The 20773-nt window shown below is 35.2% G+C and overlaps 1 protein-coding gene across 11 annotated transcripts in view; it reads left to right on the top strand.

The window, feature by feature from the left end:
- KIF20B (kinesin family member 20B) overlaps positions 1–20773 on the top strand; it is a 78568-nt gene that overhangs the window by 57189 nt on the left and 606 nt on the right. For 9 of the 11 annotated variants that reach the window (XM_043476042.1, XM_043476039.1, XM_043476048.1 and 6 more), the window contains 10 exons: positions 2037–2162; positions 3005–3132; positions 4733–4888; positions 8851–9027; positions 10768–10878; positions 12448–12645; positions 13428–13496; positions 15178–15279; positions 15675–15825; positions 19814–19956. In XM_043476042.1, coding sequence (XP_043331977.1) covers positions 2037–2162; positions 3005–3132; positions 4733–4888; positions 8851–9027; positions 10768–10878; positions 12448–12645; positions 13428–13496; positions 15178–15279; positions 15675–15825; positions 19814–19956 — 1361 coding nt within the window. The remainder of the gene's footprint in view (positions 1–2036; positions 2163–3004; positions 3133–4732; positions 4889–8850; positions 9028–10767; positions 10879–12447; positions 12646–13427; positions 13497–15177; positions 15280–15674; positions 15826–19813; positions 19957–20773) is intronic. The other 2 variants (XM_043476050.1, XM_043476047.1) reach the window with 1 other exon arrangement.

Genomic DNA, 20773 nt, shown 5'->3' with positions numbered 1-20773 from the left:
GTAGAGCCTACCAGGCTCCTCTCCATGACATTCTGCAGGCAAGAATACTGGAGTGGGTTGCCATGCCCTCCTCCAGGGGATCTTCGCAACCCAAGGATCGAACCAGGTCTCCCACATTGCAGGCAGATTCTTTACAGTCTGAGCCACCAGGGAAGCCCTTAGCACCCATGCACATAGTTAAATGGCTTAAAACAATGCAAATATATTACCTTACAACTCTGGAGGTCAGAGGTCTGAAAAAGGTCTAATAAGGCTAAAATCAAGATATCTGCAAAACTGTGTTCCTTCTGGTTGCTTTAGGGGAGAATCTTGTTTCTTTACCTTTTCCAGATTAAGACATAATAGTATTATGTTTAAAAAAACAGTCCTCACACCTAATTAAAAAATACTTTATTGCTAAGAAATGCTAACCATCATCAGAGCTTTCAGGGAGCTGTAATCTTTTTGCTGATAGAGTAGGGCCTTATGTTGATGCTGAAGACTGCTGACTGAACAAAGTAGTGGTTGCTGAAGATTGGGGTGGCTGTGGCAATTTCTTAAAGTAAGACAGTGAGGAAATTTGCCGCATCAGTTGACTCTTCCTTTCATAAACAATTTCTCTGTAGCGTGCTCTGCTGTTTGATGCCTATTTACCCACAGTAGAATTTTTTCAGAATTAGAGTCAAGCCTCTTAGACTCTGCCACTGCTTTACATTACATAAACTCAGGTTATGTAATATTCTGAATCCTTTGTTGTCACTTCAACATTTTTCACTCAGAATAGATTCCATCTCAAGAAACCACTTTCTTTGCTCATCCTTAAGAAGCAACTCGTCGTCTGTTCAAGTTTTATCATGAGATTTCAGCAGTTTAGTCATTTTTCCGGATAACTGGCAGCACCTTCTACGTCAGCACTTGGCTGCTTCACCTTGCACTTTTATGTTTTGGAGACAGCTTCTTTCCTTGAACCTCAAGAACTAACCTCTGCTAGCTTGAAACTTTCCTTCTGCAACTTCCTCACTTCTCAGCATTCGTTGAATGGAAAGAATTAGAGCTTTGCTCTAAATTAAGCTGTGGCTTAAGCGAATGTTGTGGTTTTTTTTGATTTCTCTATCCAGGCCACTGAAAGTTTCTCTATATCATCAGTAAGTCTGTTTCGCTTTGTTATCATTTGAATATTCACCGGGGTAGGACTTTGAAGAACTTTAGTTTGTAGTCACAACTTGAGTGTTTGGAACGAGAGGCCTAGCTTTTGGCTAGTCTCAGCTTTTGATATGCCTTCCTTACATAATCATTTCATTTCTAGCTTTTGATTTAAAGTGAGAGTTGTGTGACTCTCCTTGAACACTTCCTTTCACTTGAACACTTGAAGGCCTCTGTAATGTTATTAATTGGATTAATTTCAATATTGTTATGTCCTAGGGAATCGGGAGGTCCACGGAGAGGGAGAAACAGGGAAATAGCTGGTCATGGGAGCAATCAGAGCATGCACAGTCATAATGGGTTAATCTTACTGTCTTACATTGTAGTAGTTCATAGCGTCCCCCCTAGAAATACAGTAGTAACATCAGAGATCAGTGATCATAGGTCATCATAACAAATACAACAATAATGATAGAATTATTAAAATGTGATACAGAGGCAAGAAGTGAACAAATGCTGTTAGAAAAATGGTGCTTATAGACTTGCTTGATGCAGGATTGCCACAGACTTTGAATTTTTAAAAAACATAGTGTATCTGAAGCACAATTAAGTGAAGAACAGTAAAATAATAGTTTTATGATTTTTATTAATAGCTTAATTGTATTGAAAATGATTAATTTTATTTGAAAGGCTTCCTTTTCTGTCTGTTTATTCTTGCTTTCATCTGTACATCAGTTACTTATTTGATCCTTCATATATGCCAGTACTGGTCTAGGCATTGAAAATATAGCAGTGAACGAGACAAAGTTTTGTCTATGTGGAACGCATATTCTATTTAAGTTAACTTAATTTTCAATATGGATATCTAGATGTAGATGTTAATAATTTCTACAGTGTTCTTTCTAAATTTTTAGATCTGAGTGTTAAAGAAAAAATAATCAAAGACATGCAAATGACCCTGGAAGAACAAGAGCAAACTCAGGTAGAACAAGATCAAGTGCTTGAGGCTAAATTAGAAGAAACCAAAAGACTGGCCACAGGTAAAACAAGATGCTTAAATATTTCAAAGCATACTTTTTCATTTTCTTTCTTTTACTGGTTTGCTTTCCTTTTTAATGTGGTTTAATATTTATAAAAATTGATGATAGAAAAGTATTTATTGTCTTTTTGGAATATCCTGTCACTTGTTATGTTTTACTGTGATGAAGATCGTTGTATCTCATTGAAAAAAGGAATCAGTACACTTTCATAATAACTGGATGATAGCTTGCAGTGTTCCCCAGATGTTAAGAATAAACTTTCAACTTTTTCACCTTGCTACAGCAATTGGTATCATCTTGTATGTTTAGCTCAATAAATACTCTGATTCTGTCGTTCAGAATACCATTTTTTTTTTTTTTAAATTTTTGAGAGCATGAAGTTTCCTGTATATTGGCACTCATTTAAACTGTATACTCAGAACACTATTCAATGAGTTATTGAGAGGTTTTTGTAGTTCTTGTCTAAGAATTTGGTAAGCTTGTAGAATGGTCTCTCTGCGTGTGTGTGTGTGTGTGAAAATCTCTCAGTCGTGTCCGACTCTTTGTGACCCCCATGGACTGTATATTCTCCAGGCCAGAATACTGTAGTGGGTAGCCTTTCCCTTCTCCAGGGGATCTTCCCAACTTAGGGATCAAACCTAGGTCTCCCGCACTTCAGGCGGATTCTTTACCAGCTGAGCCACAAGGGAAGCCCAGAATGGTCTCAGTTCTATTTAATATTTTGGCCTATGATCTTCTGCTTCTGGGCTCTGCTGATTCCTGTCTGTATCCCATGACACATACATCTCTGTGCAGTATAACTTTTGCATGTACTTTAAAAAAAATTTATATTTCCATATCAGAATTGGAAGAATGGAAGGAAAAATGCAAAGATTTGGAAGCCAAACACAGTCAAAGTTCAAATAAGGAATTTGAGGATAACACAGATGTACTTAATACAAAACTCAGTAAGCTTCAAGATGAGTTACAGGTATGATTTTTATCTACATGTGTAATTGTATCTATATATTTATTAATATTTCTCATAAGAAGATGGTTTAGTAAATATTTTATAATTAATTTAGATATGGATATACTCATGGCTGGGAAATGTTAGTATATAATTTCTCAGTACATGTTGAAATGACATGGGGAAGAGATTCCCTAGAATACAAGCTACTAAGTGCCAATGAAAATGCAGTGGTTGGGTCTTCAGTTTTACATATTTAATTTCTGTATCATCATGTCTTAAGTCTTTGTACCTATTTTTGTACTGTTTAAACTTCTAACTCTTCAAACACCACTATAGAGAAGAAACTATTAGGAAAATTATTTTGATTATTGTAAATTTAATTATTAAGCTGGAAAAGAATAGAATTGTATGTCTGAACATTGGAATACATTTGAAACTATATTACTACATTTGAAACTATATTACTACATAGAAGATACCGTTTCCTGTTTATGTATTTTTCCTTATTTAGCTTTCACATGCCATGTGTAGAATAGAACATACAGGGCAAAGATTTTTTAATGGGACTTAACAAATATTATGTACAATTTTATACATTTTATTTATTAGAAGTTACAATCCAACTGCAGTTTTGGCATTGAAGAAAGCATAGTAATGAGTTTTGAAAAGATTGCATCTAAATTATTTTCTTAAATTCAGGCTGTATATAATCAGATATTAAATAAATCAGTTCCTTTCTTTTTTTTAACTATTAATTACATACTGTAGAATTTATCCTTTTCATTGTCAGAACCAAAAGCAGCTAGAACAGAGTGGATAATCCATTAGTTATGAAAAAATACACTGATTACTTTGCGAATGTTCATATTAAGGAATACTGGTGTGTTTTGCGTTCTAAAATAATATGATCATGTATCTTATATAATAAACTTTGTAATTCTGTAATGGGCTTGTGGTAATTTATCTGGCACAGTGGTTTTGCAAGTTTTAAGAACAGTAGATTTTTAAATACATAGCTTTTAGTGTAGTATTATTATTTTTGCTCCAAAAGAAGTTTTACATGAGTTTTGAACGTATAAATGAGATGTTTTTGAACTTGAAGGATCTATGGAAGCCTCTTTAAAATTTATTGATCAACTGTATTTTCTGTCCAGCTATTCCCTGTATTCTTTAAACTAATAAATATTTGTCCTGTTACACAAGTTACTCTTTGACATTCTGTATACCTGGGAAAATTTTATTTTAGGAATCACAGCTAGAAATGACCACTATAAATCAAAAATTTTTTTTAATCTGGCATTTAGGAAGACTTGATTCTCTGTAATTCTTTCAGAAATTTCAGTTATTTCTTAAGCTCACTGATGAAGGAAAGTTCTTAAATGGACTTTATAGCAAAATTAAGTTTATAAATGAAATATTTAGGAAAGCAACTGACAATGTTCATTTTATAATCTGAAATATACTCAAACTTTTTCATTATTTAAAGAAAAATGCTTGTTTTTAAGTTTTCTAAAAGGTGAAATGAAGAGCCATGTATTATATGGAAATGTTTATAAATGCAGATTTATTAACTGCTTTTGAAACATGTGGTAGTTACTTGTGCTATTTCTACATGTAGGAATCTGAACAAAAACATGAAGCTGAAAGAAAAAAATGGTTAGAAGAAAAAATGATGCTTATCACTCAAGCAAAAGAAGCTGAGAATCTACGAAACAAAGAGATGAAAAAATATGCTGAAGACAGAGAACATTGTTTGAAGCAACAAAATGAAATGGTTGGTAATAGTTATACTTTATCTGCTGTGTATTTTGCCTGCTTTCTTTGGCTTCTTAAATTTTTGCCTGGGATTCTTAGATTCTTATCAGTGTCTACATGGTTGTGTGGGTTTGGTTTTTTTGTTTGTTTTCAAGGCAGTTTGTCTATTTGTAAGATGAGTTTTCTATCCCAGTTTATCTTGAAGTTCTTATTTTTGGGAAAATAATTATTTCTCAATATCTAGATTCAGAACTTAAAAATCTTTTCCTTTTGACTGCCGTGGGGTTCTATAATATAAAATATTTGCATTTTGAACTGTAGATTCTGCTAACATGGTGTATGCATTTTACCTCATAAGCTGATTTTGTCAGATCTTTTTTATTTTTTTAAAAAATGTCAACTATATAGTTTCTAGAAGACTTTAGGTAGAAATAACTTTCTGTTTTACATTGACTAGCTATAGTTCTCAAGTAATTCTATCTTATTAATAGTTTGTGTTTTTTCCTCCTATTTTAATCTACAACTTAGTCTCTTTGATACTCAATCAGAAAAAAGTTCAAAGTCATCGTTGACCTGGCAAAACTATTGAGTAATATTATCTTTAAATATTTAAATATTATCTTTAAATATTGAGTAATATTATCTTTAAATGAAAAGATAACCTAACCCTAACCCTAGTTCCCTATTTACAGTAATAGTAACATGGCAGTATCACATTGCCATCTGTTGGCATTTCCTTTGTTTATGACAGAATTTTACTTATATCAGCTGAACTTTTCTGTACAAACAGGAACATTAATTTTCACTAACTTAAAGAAGATTTTCCCACAGATTTTAAAAAATATTTTTTATTTTGAAATCACTTTATTTCCAGAAACGTTGCAAAGCTAGTACAGAGAATTTCTGTATACCTATTACCCAACTTCTGATGTTAGAGCTTATGTAACAACAGTGCAGTGATCAAAACCAACAAATTAAGATTATTATTACAATACTGATTGCTAAATTATGGATCTTACTAGAATTTCACCAACTTTCCTACTGTTTTTTTTTTTTTCCTGGATATAGATCAAATCTAGGATACTGTGTTCCATTTCGTTGTCAGGTTTCCTTAGAGTCTTGACTCTGTTTTCTTTGTCACATGACAAAGTATGTGAGACTAATACTTGTTATTACTATGGCACTCAGGTGGCAATATATTTCACTTCATGTACCAACGCCACCTGACTGGAGTTACCTTCAGGAAGTGTTGTGTTGAGCAAGATTGAAATGCTACATCTATCTTAACAGAAAATGCTGCTGCTGGTTCTGTTTCTGTCCATAGCCCATTCAACCTTCCGGACAGTAACAAGAGGCAAGAAGTGAAATCAGAACAGTTGACTTTCATAGTTAGTCACTCCAGCCCCAAAGCAGGAATGGACCTACTTCTTAATCAGTGGTCCCTCTGCAGCAATGCCAGCATGTAAACCTCCTTTGAATTTTTAGTCCTAGAGCAAACTAACTTTCTCCTTTCTCCTATCTCTTTCTTTACACTCGTACCTAGGATGTGTGTCTGCAATATTTAAGAAATAAATTGTTGATTTTTTTTTAAGCCTTTTAAATTGGAATACACACAACACAGTAAGTAAAAGAAACGTTGTTCAATGAATTATTGTAAAACCAGTCCCCAGTTAACTACCATTGAGTTTAAGAAATAAAACAATATTAGCATCCGAGAGACCCTGTCTCCTCGGTGATAATAACTGTTCTGTCTTTTAATGTTAAACTTCAGTTTTGTTCATTTTTTAAAACTTTATATAAATAAAAATATGTAGAATGCATTTTCTTGGGCCTGGCTTCTTTAACTCAGTATTATGTTTGTGAGGATCATCTATACTTGTTGCAAGTAGCTGGAGTTAGTTTCCTTTCATTGCTGAGTATTTCACTGTATAAGTATACCACAGTCTGTTCAATTTAAAGTTGAAGATACAGGGGTTGTATCAGCTGTATTTGGGGCTGTTATGAGTAAGATATCCTGTAAACATTTTTATGTATTTCTCTTAGTGCACGTGTGCATTCATTTCTATTGCGTATATCGCCAAGAATAGAATTGCTAGTGGATAGGGCATCCCTGGAGGAAGGGATGGCAACCCACTCCAGTATTTTTCCTTGGAGAATCCCATGGACAGAGGAGCCTGGCAGACTGCAGTCCATAGGGTCACACAGAGTCTGACATGAATGAAGCAGTTAGCAGGCAGGCAGGCATGGTAATTATATGTGGAACTCTAGTAGAATGCCAGACTAATTTTCAAAGCAGTTTTTACCCATTTATACTGCGACTCGTATTGTTGGATCGGATGTTTTGTTTATCGACTCTGCCTACTCAAGTCCCCTTGTTTGTTTTCTATTTGACTATCTTTTTTATACAGGAGTTCCGTATACTTTCTGGACAGGAGTGTGTTGCAGTTCCCTTCTTTCAACCTCTGGGTTACCTTTGTACTCTCATTGCCTTTTTAGAACAGAAATGAAGAATTATTCTAATTAATTTTCTCAGTCTTTTCCTTTATGAACTTCAAGGACATGAAGATGTTCTCTTACATTATTTCCTGAAAAGTTTGGGGTTTTACCTTTCATATTTTGATTCCAGTATTAATTTTTGTGTTGGGGTGAGATAGGGATAAAGGTCGTCATCGTTCTTGTAAATTTGAATTACCAATTGACCTGGTAGTACTTTTTAAAAAAGCTGTTACTTTTCTACTGCTATGCAACTTTTGTTGTTGGTCAGTTGTCCAGTGGTTAACTTTTGTATATGGTGTGAGATTATAAGTCTTTCTTTTTTTCCATTTGGCTGTTCAGTTGTTCCATCACCCTTTACAGAAAAGACTTCTTTTCTCCATTGAGTTTCTTTGACATTTTTATGGACTATCAATTGACCATAATATTTGTGGACTGTATCCTCTGTCCTCTGATGTCTGTATATCCTTAAGACAATATCACACTGTCTATTATTATTATTATATAGAGTAGGCTTAAAATGACATGGTATGATTGCTCCTACTTTGTACTTCATTTTCAAAGTAAAACTAGTCTATGTTATTTGCATTTTCATATTATTTTTAGAGTCAGCTTTTCCACTTTGACTCACACACAGACACACAGATACATACTTGCTTGGATTTTTATTGAAGTTGCTTGACTCTAGATCTTCTAAGGGAGCACTGACATTTTAAAAATACTGAATCTTTTGATCTTTGAACACAGGTTCTCTTTGTTTATTTAAAAAAGAAAGTGAAAGTGTTAGTTGCTCAGTCTTGTTTGACTCTTTGCAACCCCATGGACTGTAGCTGGCCAGGCTCCTTTGTCCATGGAATTCTCCAGGCAAGAATACTGGAGTGGGTTGCCATTCTCTTCTCCAGGGAATCTTCCCAACCCAGGGATCGAACCTGTGTTTCCTGCATTGTAGGCAGATTCTTTACTGTCTGAGCTACCAGGGAAGCCCCTTGTTTATTTAAGTGTTCCTTTATTTCTTTCAGCAGTGTCTTGTAGTTATGTTTAGATCTTGCACATATTTTCTCTAATTTGCCACTATTTCATGATTTTTGAACCCAGTGAAAAGGTATTTTTAATTTTCCTTTTTCTGTTGTTTGTTGCTGTTGGTTTTGTCATTAATTTTTTTGTAATTTTACCATCTCATTTTACAAATATTGGGGGAATGCTAAAATTCATTTAAAAGCTGTAATTGTTTATTAAAGGAAGTGCCCAGTAAGCTTTTTTTTGTTTTGGAATGAGGTGGGATAGGATATAGTATGTGGATAGTTAAGGTATATAAAGGCATTACGTATTTGTTTTTTTAAGTACAAATTTTATCTAGAGTTGACTATGTAATTTGTTGTATATCCTGTTCACAGTGGTATTTATTGTGTTATTCATAATAACTTCAAAAATTCTTAGATTCATAATGTTACAACATTTACTTTAACATTTTGTCTGTATTCTGTTTAGGAAATACTTAAAGGACAGTTGGCTGAGAAAGATGGTAACCTCCAGCAGTGGCGGGAAGAACGCGATCAACTGGTTGCAGCTTTAGAAATAGAGCTGAAAGCACTGATCTCCAGTAATGTACAAAAAGATAATGAAATCGAACAATTAAAAAAGATCACATCAGAGGCTTCTAAGACAGTCAGTAGAATGTTATTCTATGCCTTTTTTGATTAAACATAGGAGTTTTTCAAAATTATTTAATTGATTAACTTTTAAAGAATAAAAACGTTAGTAGATCAGTGGGGAATCATAGGTTGAAAAAATTATTTGCATATTTGCCATGAATTTTGAGTTTTCAGAGTTTATCATTATAGTTGACTCATCAGTGACTGGTTGAGGAATAGTACTTTGTCTAATATTTTGGCCATATCTTCAGGTAGAGTATGTAGAAAATAAACAACTGGTGATTTAGTCCCTCATCTGTCTTTAAAATATGGCAGTGTGACTCAGCCTGAACTCTTGCTGATATTTAAATATTTGAGCCCATCCTAAATTTATGATAAAGATACACACTGTTTTTGAAAATAAGCACAATGGTGAGATGTGAGTCATTCAGCGGGTACTTTTTTTTTTCTTGGCCACACCACTCAGCTTGCAAGATCTTAGTTCCCCGACCAGGGATTGAATCCAGGCCCCAGCAGTGAGAGCTCTGAGTTCTAACCACTGGACTACCAGCAAATTCCCAGGAGTTACTTTTGTAATATGCACTGGAGTTAGGAACCCTAGATGAAGAAAGCATTACATTTCTCAGTTAACTGTTTCCCAGGAAAATTGAATCAGGGTACATCTAAAGCTAGTCTTTCCAGAGTAAATGATTGGCATTTGAAAATATGCCATTCTAAAGCCTTCAGATAAATAGTAAAATAAATGTGTATGTGTGTATCTCTCTCTTACATCAAAAGACCTTGTGATTCTCAGAGAAATACTGTCTGCTCAAAACAGGTATCAGCATGTGGTATAAATTGTACAGAAGAGAAAGTTAGAAAAATGAGATATCAACTGCTGTCACTGTGGTTTTGGGACCTTTAGGAAAATTACTTAACACTTCTGAACTTTAAATCAGAGGTGATGATGTCTTTCTAATGGAATTGTGAAAATTTATTGAGAGTGTTTGTAAAACAGTTAACACAGTCATTACGATAGTGGAAGTCAGTACATGCTAGTTGCTTTCCATATTATGAGTGCAAATAGGATCTTTTTTACTTGCTATTTTGGTGACATAAGAGATGTATTTCACTTTTGATTTTGGTGGTAGTGATTAGAGGGTCCACGTTGGAATTTATCAAGTTGAGCAATGTAAATCTGATATTTTTTTATATAACCCTTAAATAGGGTTTAGGAATAGAGCATGTCCTGTGACAAAGTGGGATGAAGAGTGTGCAGCAAGGAAAAGTTTAGTTATCAGTATAGTCTTTTCTACTCTAATTCTGTAATTGCATTCCTAAGACACCTCTAGTTTTTCAGAATTACATTATCAAAGGGATTTGGGAGGTTTAAGCTCCAACTCAGTACAGGCTGTGGTTTTGTTATTTAATGTCTCTAGGTCTCTATTTCCTATATGGAAAGTAGAAATAATTATTCTTGCCAAGTCTAACTCCGAGTTGCAGTGAAAGTAAAATGAGAGAATATATGTAAAACACCTTGGAACTTGAAAGTAATCTTTCAAATTTCTGTTCAGGTCAGACTCAGAAGAGGCTGGAAAGTTGCTGAGTCTCTGAGCGTGCAAAAGAGGAAGAAGGAGAGTTAGTTGGTCATTGAAGTCTTTAGTTACTTCCAGTGTTTAATTCATCCAAACCTTGATTTTATATTCTTTAGGTGAATTATTTTAATGTATATTTGGTTACAGCGGCTTGTTGCTTTAATATTTCCCTACTTTAGGAAAAACAGACCATGGATAGCCAGCCCACACAAATGAGTTCAACAAATCCTGGCAGGGTTGAAACTGAACCTCAGTCAACAAGTTTTGAAATTTCCAGGGGTGAAGTCGAGGTGGGTATTTGATAACACAGTCTGTTCTTTAACCCTCTTTGCCAGTGACCATTAATTGCTAAATAACACTTGAAAGTATAATTTAATCAACTGTTGAAGATATCTTGCTGTACAGTTAGCTATGAGTGCTCTTGGGGAGGAGAACTAAAGGCTTTTGAAGGGAGATGCAATTCTCCTGAGGAAATTTGATCCTGAAATGATACTGATCTCCTCAACGTGATGCTGATCTCAAACAACAGATCTTTTACTATAAATAAATTTGATGGTCAGAAATAGGAAATCCCACAAAAGATAAAATTTGGATGACTGTTTTCTCTCAAAAGTAGTCCATTTAATAAGCATTCTAGTAAACAGTATTTTTTGGAAATTTTACCCACTTTACAACTTTATCACCTATCCCAGTAACCTCACAGTGAAGTTTCTTTGGTTTGAAGCGGCCTTGGGGTTCTGTGACTCATGTTGTATAGCATAGACTTTATCAGAGTGCCTATGAAATAGGTAAAAATCATATGTCACTTTTTGAAAATAAAATTACTTTTTAAAATATTTATTTCAAAAACATTTAATGGGAGCATTCATTGTTAGGAACCTTGCTGAGCCCTGAGGATAAACACATAAATCACCATCCTCGAGGAGTAAGAATTTTAATAAGACAGGTATTTAATGACTGTCTTGTTTGACCATTCAGACTGAGTGTTATGAAGAGAGTGCTGGGAAGGGACACTGAGGAAGATAGGATGAATTTTGCTTGAGTGGCTGTGTAGAAAAAGTAACATTATGCTGGGTCTTGAAGGCTGATGGAAGTTTACCAAGCAGAAAATGGGAAGAGAAAGGCATTTTAATTCAGGAAAATAGCATAAGCCATTCCTTACAAGACTTCAGAAGAATCGTGTTACTTCTACCACATGCTGTTAGTCACAGAAGCCATTAAGGCCAGCCTCCACTCAGGGGAGGGGGAATGAGACTCTCTGAATAGGAAGACTAGTATTCGCAGCAAACTGTAGTTTACCACAGTGAGGGTACTTATTACCTGGTAGCTCAGACGATAAAAAAATCCGCCTGCATTGTGCGAGACCTGGGCTCAATCCCTGGGTTGGGACGATCCCCTGGAGAAGGGAATGGCTACCCATTCCGGTATTCTTGCCTGGAAAACCAAATGGACAGAGGAGCCTGGCAGACTATAGTCCATGGGGTCCCAAAGAGTTGGACATGACTGAGCAACTTTCAATAGACTATAGATAATGGAATAGATAGGGTGCTTATTAAAAATCCTAGACTCTTTCCTTTGAGATTCCTGATTTAGTAAATTTGTGGTAGAGTTCAAGAATTTTTTTAAACTTTCTCCAGAGGATTCTTATGATGATACAGGTTTGGGAAATACTGAGTACCATGTGTTAACCTGGAGAAAGTAGATGACAACTCTTTTTATCCCTGTTGTGAGTTTGACCCAAACGTTTTATCTTTCCCAATTCATTGTTTTTAATAGGTATTTGAGAGAGGTAATTTTTGGCAATTTAGAAATTCATGTTCTGCAAATAAGATTTGTTTTCCTTATAAATTCTGTTGTAGGGTGGATCTATAGTCCTTGACTCTTGTGAAGTGTCAACAGAAAATAATCAAAGCACTCGATTTCCAAAACCTGAGTTAGAGATTCAATTTACACCTTTACAGCCAAACAGAATGGCAGTAAAACACCCAGGTTGTACCTCACCAGTGACGGTTAAGATTCCGAAGACCCGAAAGAGGAAGAGTCATGAAATGGAAGAGGTAAATACTTAACTATTAAGTGAACTAAACAAGTAAGTTTTATTATTGTTAAGTTCAGCTATATAGTTAAACTCTGTTACATTGCCCTCCTGTTCATAAGCACTAGTATTAGAACCCAAAGTCATAGTTTACAGAATATTTAATACTCTTAAGAATGTTGTTGTGGTAAATAGTCCTCAAACAAAAAGCTTGAGGATTTTAAAATGTGTAGATTTCCTTGTTTCAGTGAGGCTGTGATAGGTCAAATGGTGGTGAATTTTAGTAGAAAGCTATTTCAGTATTCCAATTCCGTTCATACTTAGTCACTTTCCCTCCTTTGGAATAGAAAAGGGATTAAGGATAAAGGAATTAGAGAAACTGAAATTACTAACTTGCTTGAATATAATCCTTGTGATTTAGTTAAAATCTTAGGTCTCTATGATCATAGTAGGTTTCAGAAGAGAAATTCTTTTTCTGTGAGTCAGTATGAAAATTTGGATCTTATTTAGTGGTAGCCCAAAAATGATTTACTTCTTTACTTCTTGCTTTCTGATTGTGGGGTTACCAACCTTCTATCATATTCTAGTCATTTAGGTTCAGCAAGTCACATAAACTTTCTGATTCTCACTTTCCTCCTTTTGAAATAAAGAATTAGATATAATATGTTTAAAATGTTTTGCTTTTGTTCCAACTGTGATAGGTACATAATAAATGACAGTATTTATGTTAAAAGCAATATGTATGTTTAAAACTCTTTAGCACAATAACTTTTTCTCCAACTTGTCTTTTTCACTTCTTTAAAGAGTAGTGTATTTTCAAGCTGGTGGAAGAACAGAAATAATATTAAACATACTCCTGAGGCTCTCTGTCAGGTAATACATTTGATGAATGAATATTATTTAGCATATTTCTTGCTACATGTAGAACACCTTAAAAGATTGTTTTGGAGAGCCTTAGTTAACTTTTATTCTATATTTAATACACTTAGATACCATTAAGATACAGATGACTCTTGGACAACATGAGGGCTCAGTGCCAGTCATTGTGCAGAAAAATCTTGTGTAACGTACAGTTGGCTCTCTTGAGTGTGAGGTTCCTCATCTGTGGATTCAAACAAAGTACAGAGTATACTTTGAATAGTATTTACTATGGAAAAATATCAGTGTATAAGTGGACTCATGCATTTCAAACCTGTGTTGTTCAAGGGTCAACTCTACTAAGTAGTTTGATTTCATCATCATCTGTTAACATAGTGGCTGACACCTATGTTGACTTGATTCATTTTTTTCAAGGGAAAAGGAAAAATTGACTGTGTACTCCGAGGGTTAAGAGACAGTTATTTTATTCACTTTACTGCTGGTATATACTCCCCATTTCAGAATTACAACAACAGATTGTTGTAAGTAAACCATGTAGAAACTTAAAAATTTTAACTGATTTTGCTAGGCTCTTTACTGCTCTAGTAAACAGTGTTGTGAAGTCTTCAGGAAAATAATTTATACAATGCTATATTCTACTCTCATGAAGACTCCAAATTTGAAGTGCTCTATTGAAAACAGCAAGTGTGATGGGGTTATAATCTTTTCTTCCTTTGCTTTCCCTGTCTATCTGTCTTTCCTCTCTTTAGAAAATCTGCTTCTTGTCATCCTTATGACTTTACTTTGTAACTTGAATTCTGAGGTTCAGTCATGATCTTCTCTCTCTTTCTGTTCTTGCCTTTTTCCCCCCTTTTATGCTTATCATCTTTAGCACAGTTAGGATTTTCACAAGTTCAATTCAGTTAATACACTACGAAAGATTTTGTCTTAAGTAAGGTTATGTGGGGGAAAAGAGTAAGATGTCATGCCTATTTAGTACTGAAGGCAGATTTTATTTCTTCACTATCATTTTTTACCTGTGCTTACACTGAAGATTTTTGTTTTGTTTTCAGTGTTGCTAAGTACCAAATAGAGGTCATGCTCAACATGATTTGGGAGTTGGGAAAAGGGTAGATATATTACTATGTTGTATTTTAAAGATGGGACTCAAATAAAAGATGTTATCCCTTCATTTAACTCATGTAATTTCATTATGATGCATGTGAAAAAATATACCTTCAATAATTTTGTAATAATAACATGTATTATGTCATCACACTGTGCACTTAAACCTACATATGTTATATATCAGTAATATTCACTGAAGGTGAAAAAATTGTGAGAAAAAAGTTGTACCTTCAGTCAGGGTTTCTCAGCTTCAGCATGATTGACATTTTTGGCCAGATATTTCTTTGTTTTGAAGAGTTCAATGTCCTGTACATTGTAGGGTTTTTTAACAGTATTCCTGGCCTCTACCCACTAGTTGCCATTAAACCTGCCTCTTATCCCCAGCAATGACAACCATAAATATCTTCAGACATTGCCAGTGTCCCCTGGGGACAGAATTGCTTCTGGTTAAGAACTGTTTGCTTGGTTTTTTGTTTGTTTGTTTTCTTTTTTTTCTTCCTCTGGAGTCTAGAGAGAGAAAGAATATGTTGTCAAGAAATTAATCAGTGCTGAACTTCATTATTTTTAGGACTTTGTGAAACTTGAAAATAAGAAGAATGCTACACCAAGAACTAATTTGAAGTCCCCTGTTTCTGAGCATAGAAATTCTTCTGTCAAAAAGGAACAAAAGGTTTGTCTTTTAATTTGTCCAAAATTGACCATTTTCATAAGTTAAATTTGTGAAGTAGATGATGAAAATAAAAATGTCAAATTTGATTAGTAATTATTCAGAAGTTGAGTTTTGTCCAATTATAACTCATTTATATTCCATTTTCTATTCATCTAATTCAGCTTAGAATACACAACCTTTAACATCTGACAAGTAGCAGGTACTTCTTGATGTATTCATCTCTGTCTTAGCATTCTTACCACACTCATTCTCTGGCCCTTTCATCCCTCTCCTTATATTATTAACCTCAAGTTCCCTGCCTGAGAATTTATAACTTGTGTAATTCAACTGTGACTATAATGGTTTCTTCTAGCATGCCTCATTACCAATAACAAAAAAAAATGTTTGTTTATTAGGTTTCTATACGCCCATCATCTAAGAAAACGTACTCTTTACGGAGTCACGCATCCACAATTGGTGTAAATGGGTCTGCTAAGAAAAAAGAAGGAACGCTGCAGAAATTTGGAGACTTCTTACAACATTCTCCAACTATTCTTCAATCAAAAGGTTTGCAGACTATTAATTAAATGACCCTTTATGTTAGATGTATGGTGTTTGCTAATATCTGATTGGTATAAACTCAACCACAGTGACTCTTACATCTCCAGTAGACTTTATTCTTTGTTAAGTATTGAGGGAGGAAACATGAGAGTGTGATGTGCCTTGGTGTTTACTGTGTGGTGGAAGAGAACAATCTGTATTTAAATAATTGATCCGGAGTAGCTTCCCAGGTGGTGCTAGTGGTAAAGAACCTGCCTGCCAGTGCAAGAGATGTAAGAGACATGGGTTCGATCCCTGAGATGGAAAGATTCTGTGGAGAAGGGAATGGCAACCCACTCCACTATTCTTGCCTGGAGACACCAATGGACAGAGGAGCTTGGAGGACTACAGTCTGTGGGGTCGCACAGAGTTAGACACAACTGAAGCGACTTAGCACCCATGCATGTAGACTGCTTAATGCGTTGTAGAGATAGAAGGAAAGAGCTATGGTAGTATTGGAGGAAAAGAACTGTTGGGGACTATGGGAAGATTTGATATTAATAGACGAGATGGGATTTAACTTAGGTATTGAAATACTGGAAGATTATACCTCCTAGACGTAACCACTGTTAGTATTATGCTATATATTCTAGTGCTTTTTTCCTCTGCATGGATAAATATTACCTAATCTTATGTACTATATCAAAAACATATTTCTTTAAGTATCTATTAAGTTTAGTTGCTTAATGCTTTTTTCTTTATAATGTAGACGTATTAATACCCTGGTATTAATATGTGCTAAGATATATATTCTCTCTATATACACATCTACCAGAAAGAACAGTTTTAACATAAGTAGAGTACCAGGAAAGTGTAGGACTTGTGCAGGCAGTTCTAGGTAGCAGTATGCATCTGGCGTCTAGAATGTGGAGAGATTATTAGGAGGAAGAGGGCAGGAAGGAGTGAGTTTTCATGTTTTCATGGAATTACCTGAGTGGTGGTGGTGGGATAAATTGGAGACTAGAGTTGGGGAGAATGAGGAGGGAAAGTGACTAAAAGCACGGGGACAGTTGAATTGAGTCACGTTGGTTGTGTAAAAATACTTTGTGTAAAAACTTACCACAGAGCTTCCCCAACTCTCTTGGTTCACAGTGCCCTTAATATGTCAGTAATTTTTTTCAGTGCATCCATGCACCCAAAGAAACACCTAAATAGTCCCATCCATTAATACTTAAGGCCAAACAATCCCTGAAAACTTAGCTTCTGAAAATTCAGATTGCTAAAATATGTCACCATCAAAAGGAAGGATATTTGATACCTTTTTGAAGCTCTGAACTACCCTGAGTTGAGTGTCACTGTTTTCCTTAGAAATTTGAAATATCCCAAGTTGCTCTTGTGAATTTGCTGCAGCATGTCTTGGCGCACAGTTTGGGAACTTCAGACTTAGATCCATTAGTGTGTATATATATATATTTAAAAGTATACATTCTTTGAAAGGTATCGTTTGTATAAGCATAGAAAGTATCTGGAGAGGTAAACAGCAAATTGTTAAATGTCTAAATTTGGAGAGATGAGACTTGTTATTTTAGATTCTTAGGTATTCTATTTAATTATATTGACCATTGTTTATATTTATTTAGTTGCTAAGTTGTGTCCAACCCTTTGCGACCCCATGGACTATAAATATAATGGTCACTCTTCGTGACCCAGGCTCCTCTGTCCATGGGATTTCCCAGGCAAGAATACTGGAGTGGGTTGCCATTTCCTTCTCCAGGGTATCTTCCTGACCCAAGAATTGAACCTGAGTCTCCTGCATTTCAGGTAGATTCTTTCCTGACTGAGCTACGAGGGAAGCCCCTCTCCTTGAAAACATACTTCCTTTTGATATATAAACAATATATTGCCATAAAAAGCAGTGCATATATGGTTTATGTATTAAAAGGAAACATGTTTTCAAGTAGAGGGAAGTACCCAGATGGTAATGACTTCCTGAGTTGGTTGATTTAGCTTAACAGCTTCCCTACTATATACCTGGTGTGGGTGTTTTTTTTTAAAAAACTCCTTTCTAGGAATATAAAGATTCCATGTTTTGGATTGTAACTGCAGTACAAGTCTGTTGTTGATCACTTGGAAATAAAGGGAAAAAAGAAGAAAATAGAGGCTAATTCTTAAAATTCTGTTGCTCTGATAACTACTCTTAATCCATTACTCAGTATCACTGGTCTCCCCATTTATCCCTTACGCCTATCTCCTATCCATTCAGTACATAGCAGCCAGAGTGATCTTTTCAAAGTACAAATTGTTTAAGCCATGTAATTTTTTGTTTTCTGGCTACCTTTTCCAGTAGGATATAAGCTCTACAGGTGCAACACGTCTGTCTCGTTTACATCTTGGGCTCTCAGGACAGTGGTTTGCACATAGTAGTGAGGGGTTTTGAGGCTCCAACCCAAAATCCTCTGTGTGATTTGTTTCAGGCTGACCATGGGCGATTACAAAGGTTTAACCTGTTAGGCCTCATAAGGGAAAACTGCCCTTCCCACATCAAACATGATACACAGCCAGTGCATTCCAGTCTTTGAAGGGAGTTAGTCAGTCAAGGACTCAGGTCTCCTCTTGGCCGTACTCTTACACACGTCTGCATTTCTAGCCTGTGTGTGTGTGTACTAGTCACTCAGTCGTGCCCAATTCTTTGTGACCCCCATGGACTGTAGCCTGCTAGGCTCCTCATCCATGGAATTCTCCAGGCAAGAATAGTGAGTGGGTTGCCATTTCCTTCTCCAGGGGATCTTCCCGACCCAGGGATTGAACCTAGGTCTCCTGCTTTGCAGGCAGATTCTTTTACCACTGAGCCACCACAAAATTCCTAGCCTAGGGGCCTTCATTTGGATGCTCCTAATTGAGTGCCTTCAGTAGAGAGTGTCCTCGGGCGTCTCTGCTGAAGACCTTATGATGGGGAAGGAGAAGGACTACTTGTCTACTCTTCGCCCTCCCCTCTGGTCTCCAGCACCAAGGTCCGTAAAACTGCAAGTGCAGGAGCCTTTTGACAATGATAGAACCACCACTTCTGTGCTGATCCACCTGACCCAGACCATGCATTCATGGGGGAGTGTGGAACAGGGTGGGAGTTGGTATGTTCTCAGTTTAGCCTCTTGCTTATTCAGTTGCAGTAGAAGGTTAAAGGCTTTAATTTTCATGTTGACTTGTCTTAATTAGCTACTCTGACATCTGGCAGCTCAGCTCTTAGGCTCAGCTTAGCCCTTGACAGGTAGACACTTAATTCTGTGTATTTCCTTAAATGTTTTCTTTAAAAAAAAAATTTTTTTTTATATCATATATATATATATGGATTTTATATCCATAAGTTTTCCCAAATGGAAATGTTTTCTGCTGAAATCAGTATGTATCTGTTTAAATAAATAAATAAGGCAGATGTACAAAGTAAGAAATTGAAAAATTCTTTTTAAACTTCCGAGAAACGATCAACTGTTACAAATTTGGTTTCTATCTTTTAATCTATGTATCTGTGTGCATGTGTTTTTTAACTGGAAGTAAATGGCTCACGATTACAAGTTACTTTTACTTAATATTCATGTGGACATCTTTACATGTGAATACTGAACTAGCTCTGCCACCTTATTATTCTTACTGCTACATAGTCCACTGTGTATGTGTACTGATCTTTTCCGTAAATGTAGTATAAACCTCTTCCAAGTCATTAAAGATGCCTGAGTTTTACTGGTGGTAGTATACTTTGCCCATATGTAAATTTACCAAATTTACAAAATTTCAACCTTTACAATATGTTGAACTTTAGTGAACTGATATTTTATTTGCCTTTCTATTTTTGCTGTTGATCATTAAGTCATATATTTATTAGGCATTTCTTTGTTTTCTATTTGTGTCCTTTCACCATTTATAAATTGTAGTGCTTTTTAATATGGCTCTTTATTAAGCATTTACAATATTTGCAATTAGGAAATTATTTCAGGATTTAACTGATAAATTTTTTTCATAGCAAAGAAGATAATTGAAACGATGAGTTCTTCAAAGTTCTCAAATGTAGAAGTAAGTAAAGAAAATGTGTCTCGACCAAAACGGGCCAAACGAAAATTATACACAAATGAAATTTCATCTCCTATTGATATATCTGGCCAAGTGGTAAGCTACTATTTCAGTTCTCTTAAAAGTAAAACTCTTTATGTTCTTTTTAATTCTGAAGTACTCTTACAATTTGAATTATATAGTGGTTTGAATCTTTTTATTCTGTACACCAAGTTTCGTAAAACTTGCTTTAAAATTTATACTATTGGTACTGGATGTGTTAAGTTATAGTAATTGAATGTAAATGCTGCATTAATGTATACAAGTGTCACATGCACCTGCATTTGTAAACTCATTAGAATTTTAGAATTTTAATTCCATCAATAGAATCATCACTGTTTAATAATCTATTGGCTTCTAACATCTGTTTTTCATGTTATCTTTATCGTAAAAGTTGTACAAATCTGGGCCTAAGTCTGCCTGGTTAAAATATAGACTTGACATTCAGTCATTTCCTCCCACTTTCCCTCTAAGGCTTCCATGTTCTCTTAAGAAAAGACTAGTTTGTCAGCCTGACTCTGTGACTCATTCTCCTTACTCAGAACATGCTGTTCTATTACAGGGAAGGTTCTAATTTTCCATCGTGCTTGCATTTACCTAGTGGATAAAAGTGAAGATAGGAAAGTAATTAAAGGAAAAGCCTTCAACAGGAAGTGGCCAAGGAAAATCAGGAGAGACCTTTTTGTAACAGTAGCTGTCAGATAAAAGATAGACACTTGCAGCAAATAGTAAAGAATTAGGGTAAAGAATTAGGGTCATTAGGACTTGCTTTTCGAAGTGCTGTTCTCTTGGTTACTTTTTTCCATCTGTCTGATGAGTACATGATTTTCTCCCTTAGCTGAAATTGTTTCTTTTCTTAGTTGCAAAATAATGC

Source organism: Cervus canadensis, chromosome 8, assembly GCF_019320065.1.
Source record: "Cervus canadensis isolate Bull #8, Minnesota chromosome 8, ASM1932006v1, whole genome shotgun sequence".
In the NCBI taxonomy this organism is placed as follows: domain Eukaryota; kingdom Metazoa; phylum Chordata; class Mammalia; order Artiodactyla; family Cervidae; genus Cervus; species Cervus canadensis.
The sequence above is the reverse complement of the archived record's forward strand: the minus strand, read 5'-3'. Positions and strand labels throughout refer to the sequence as shown.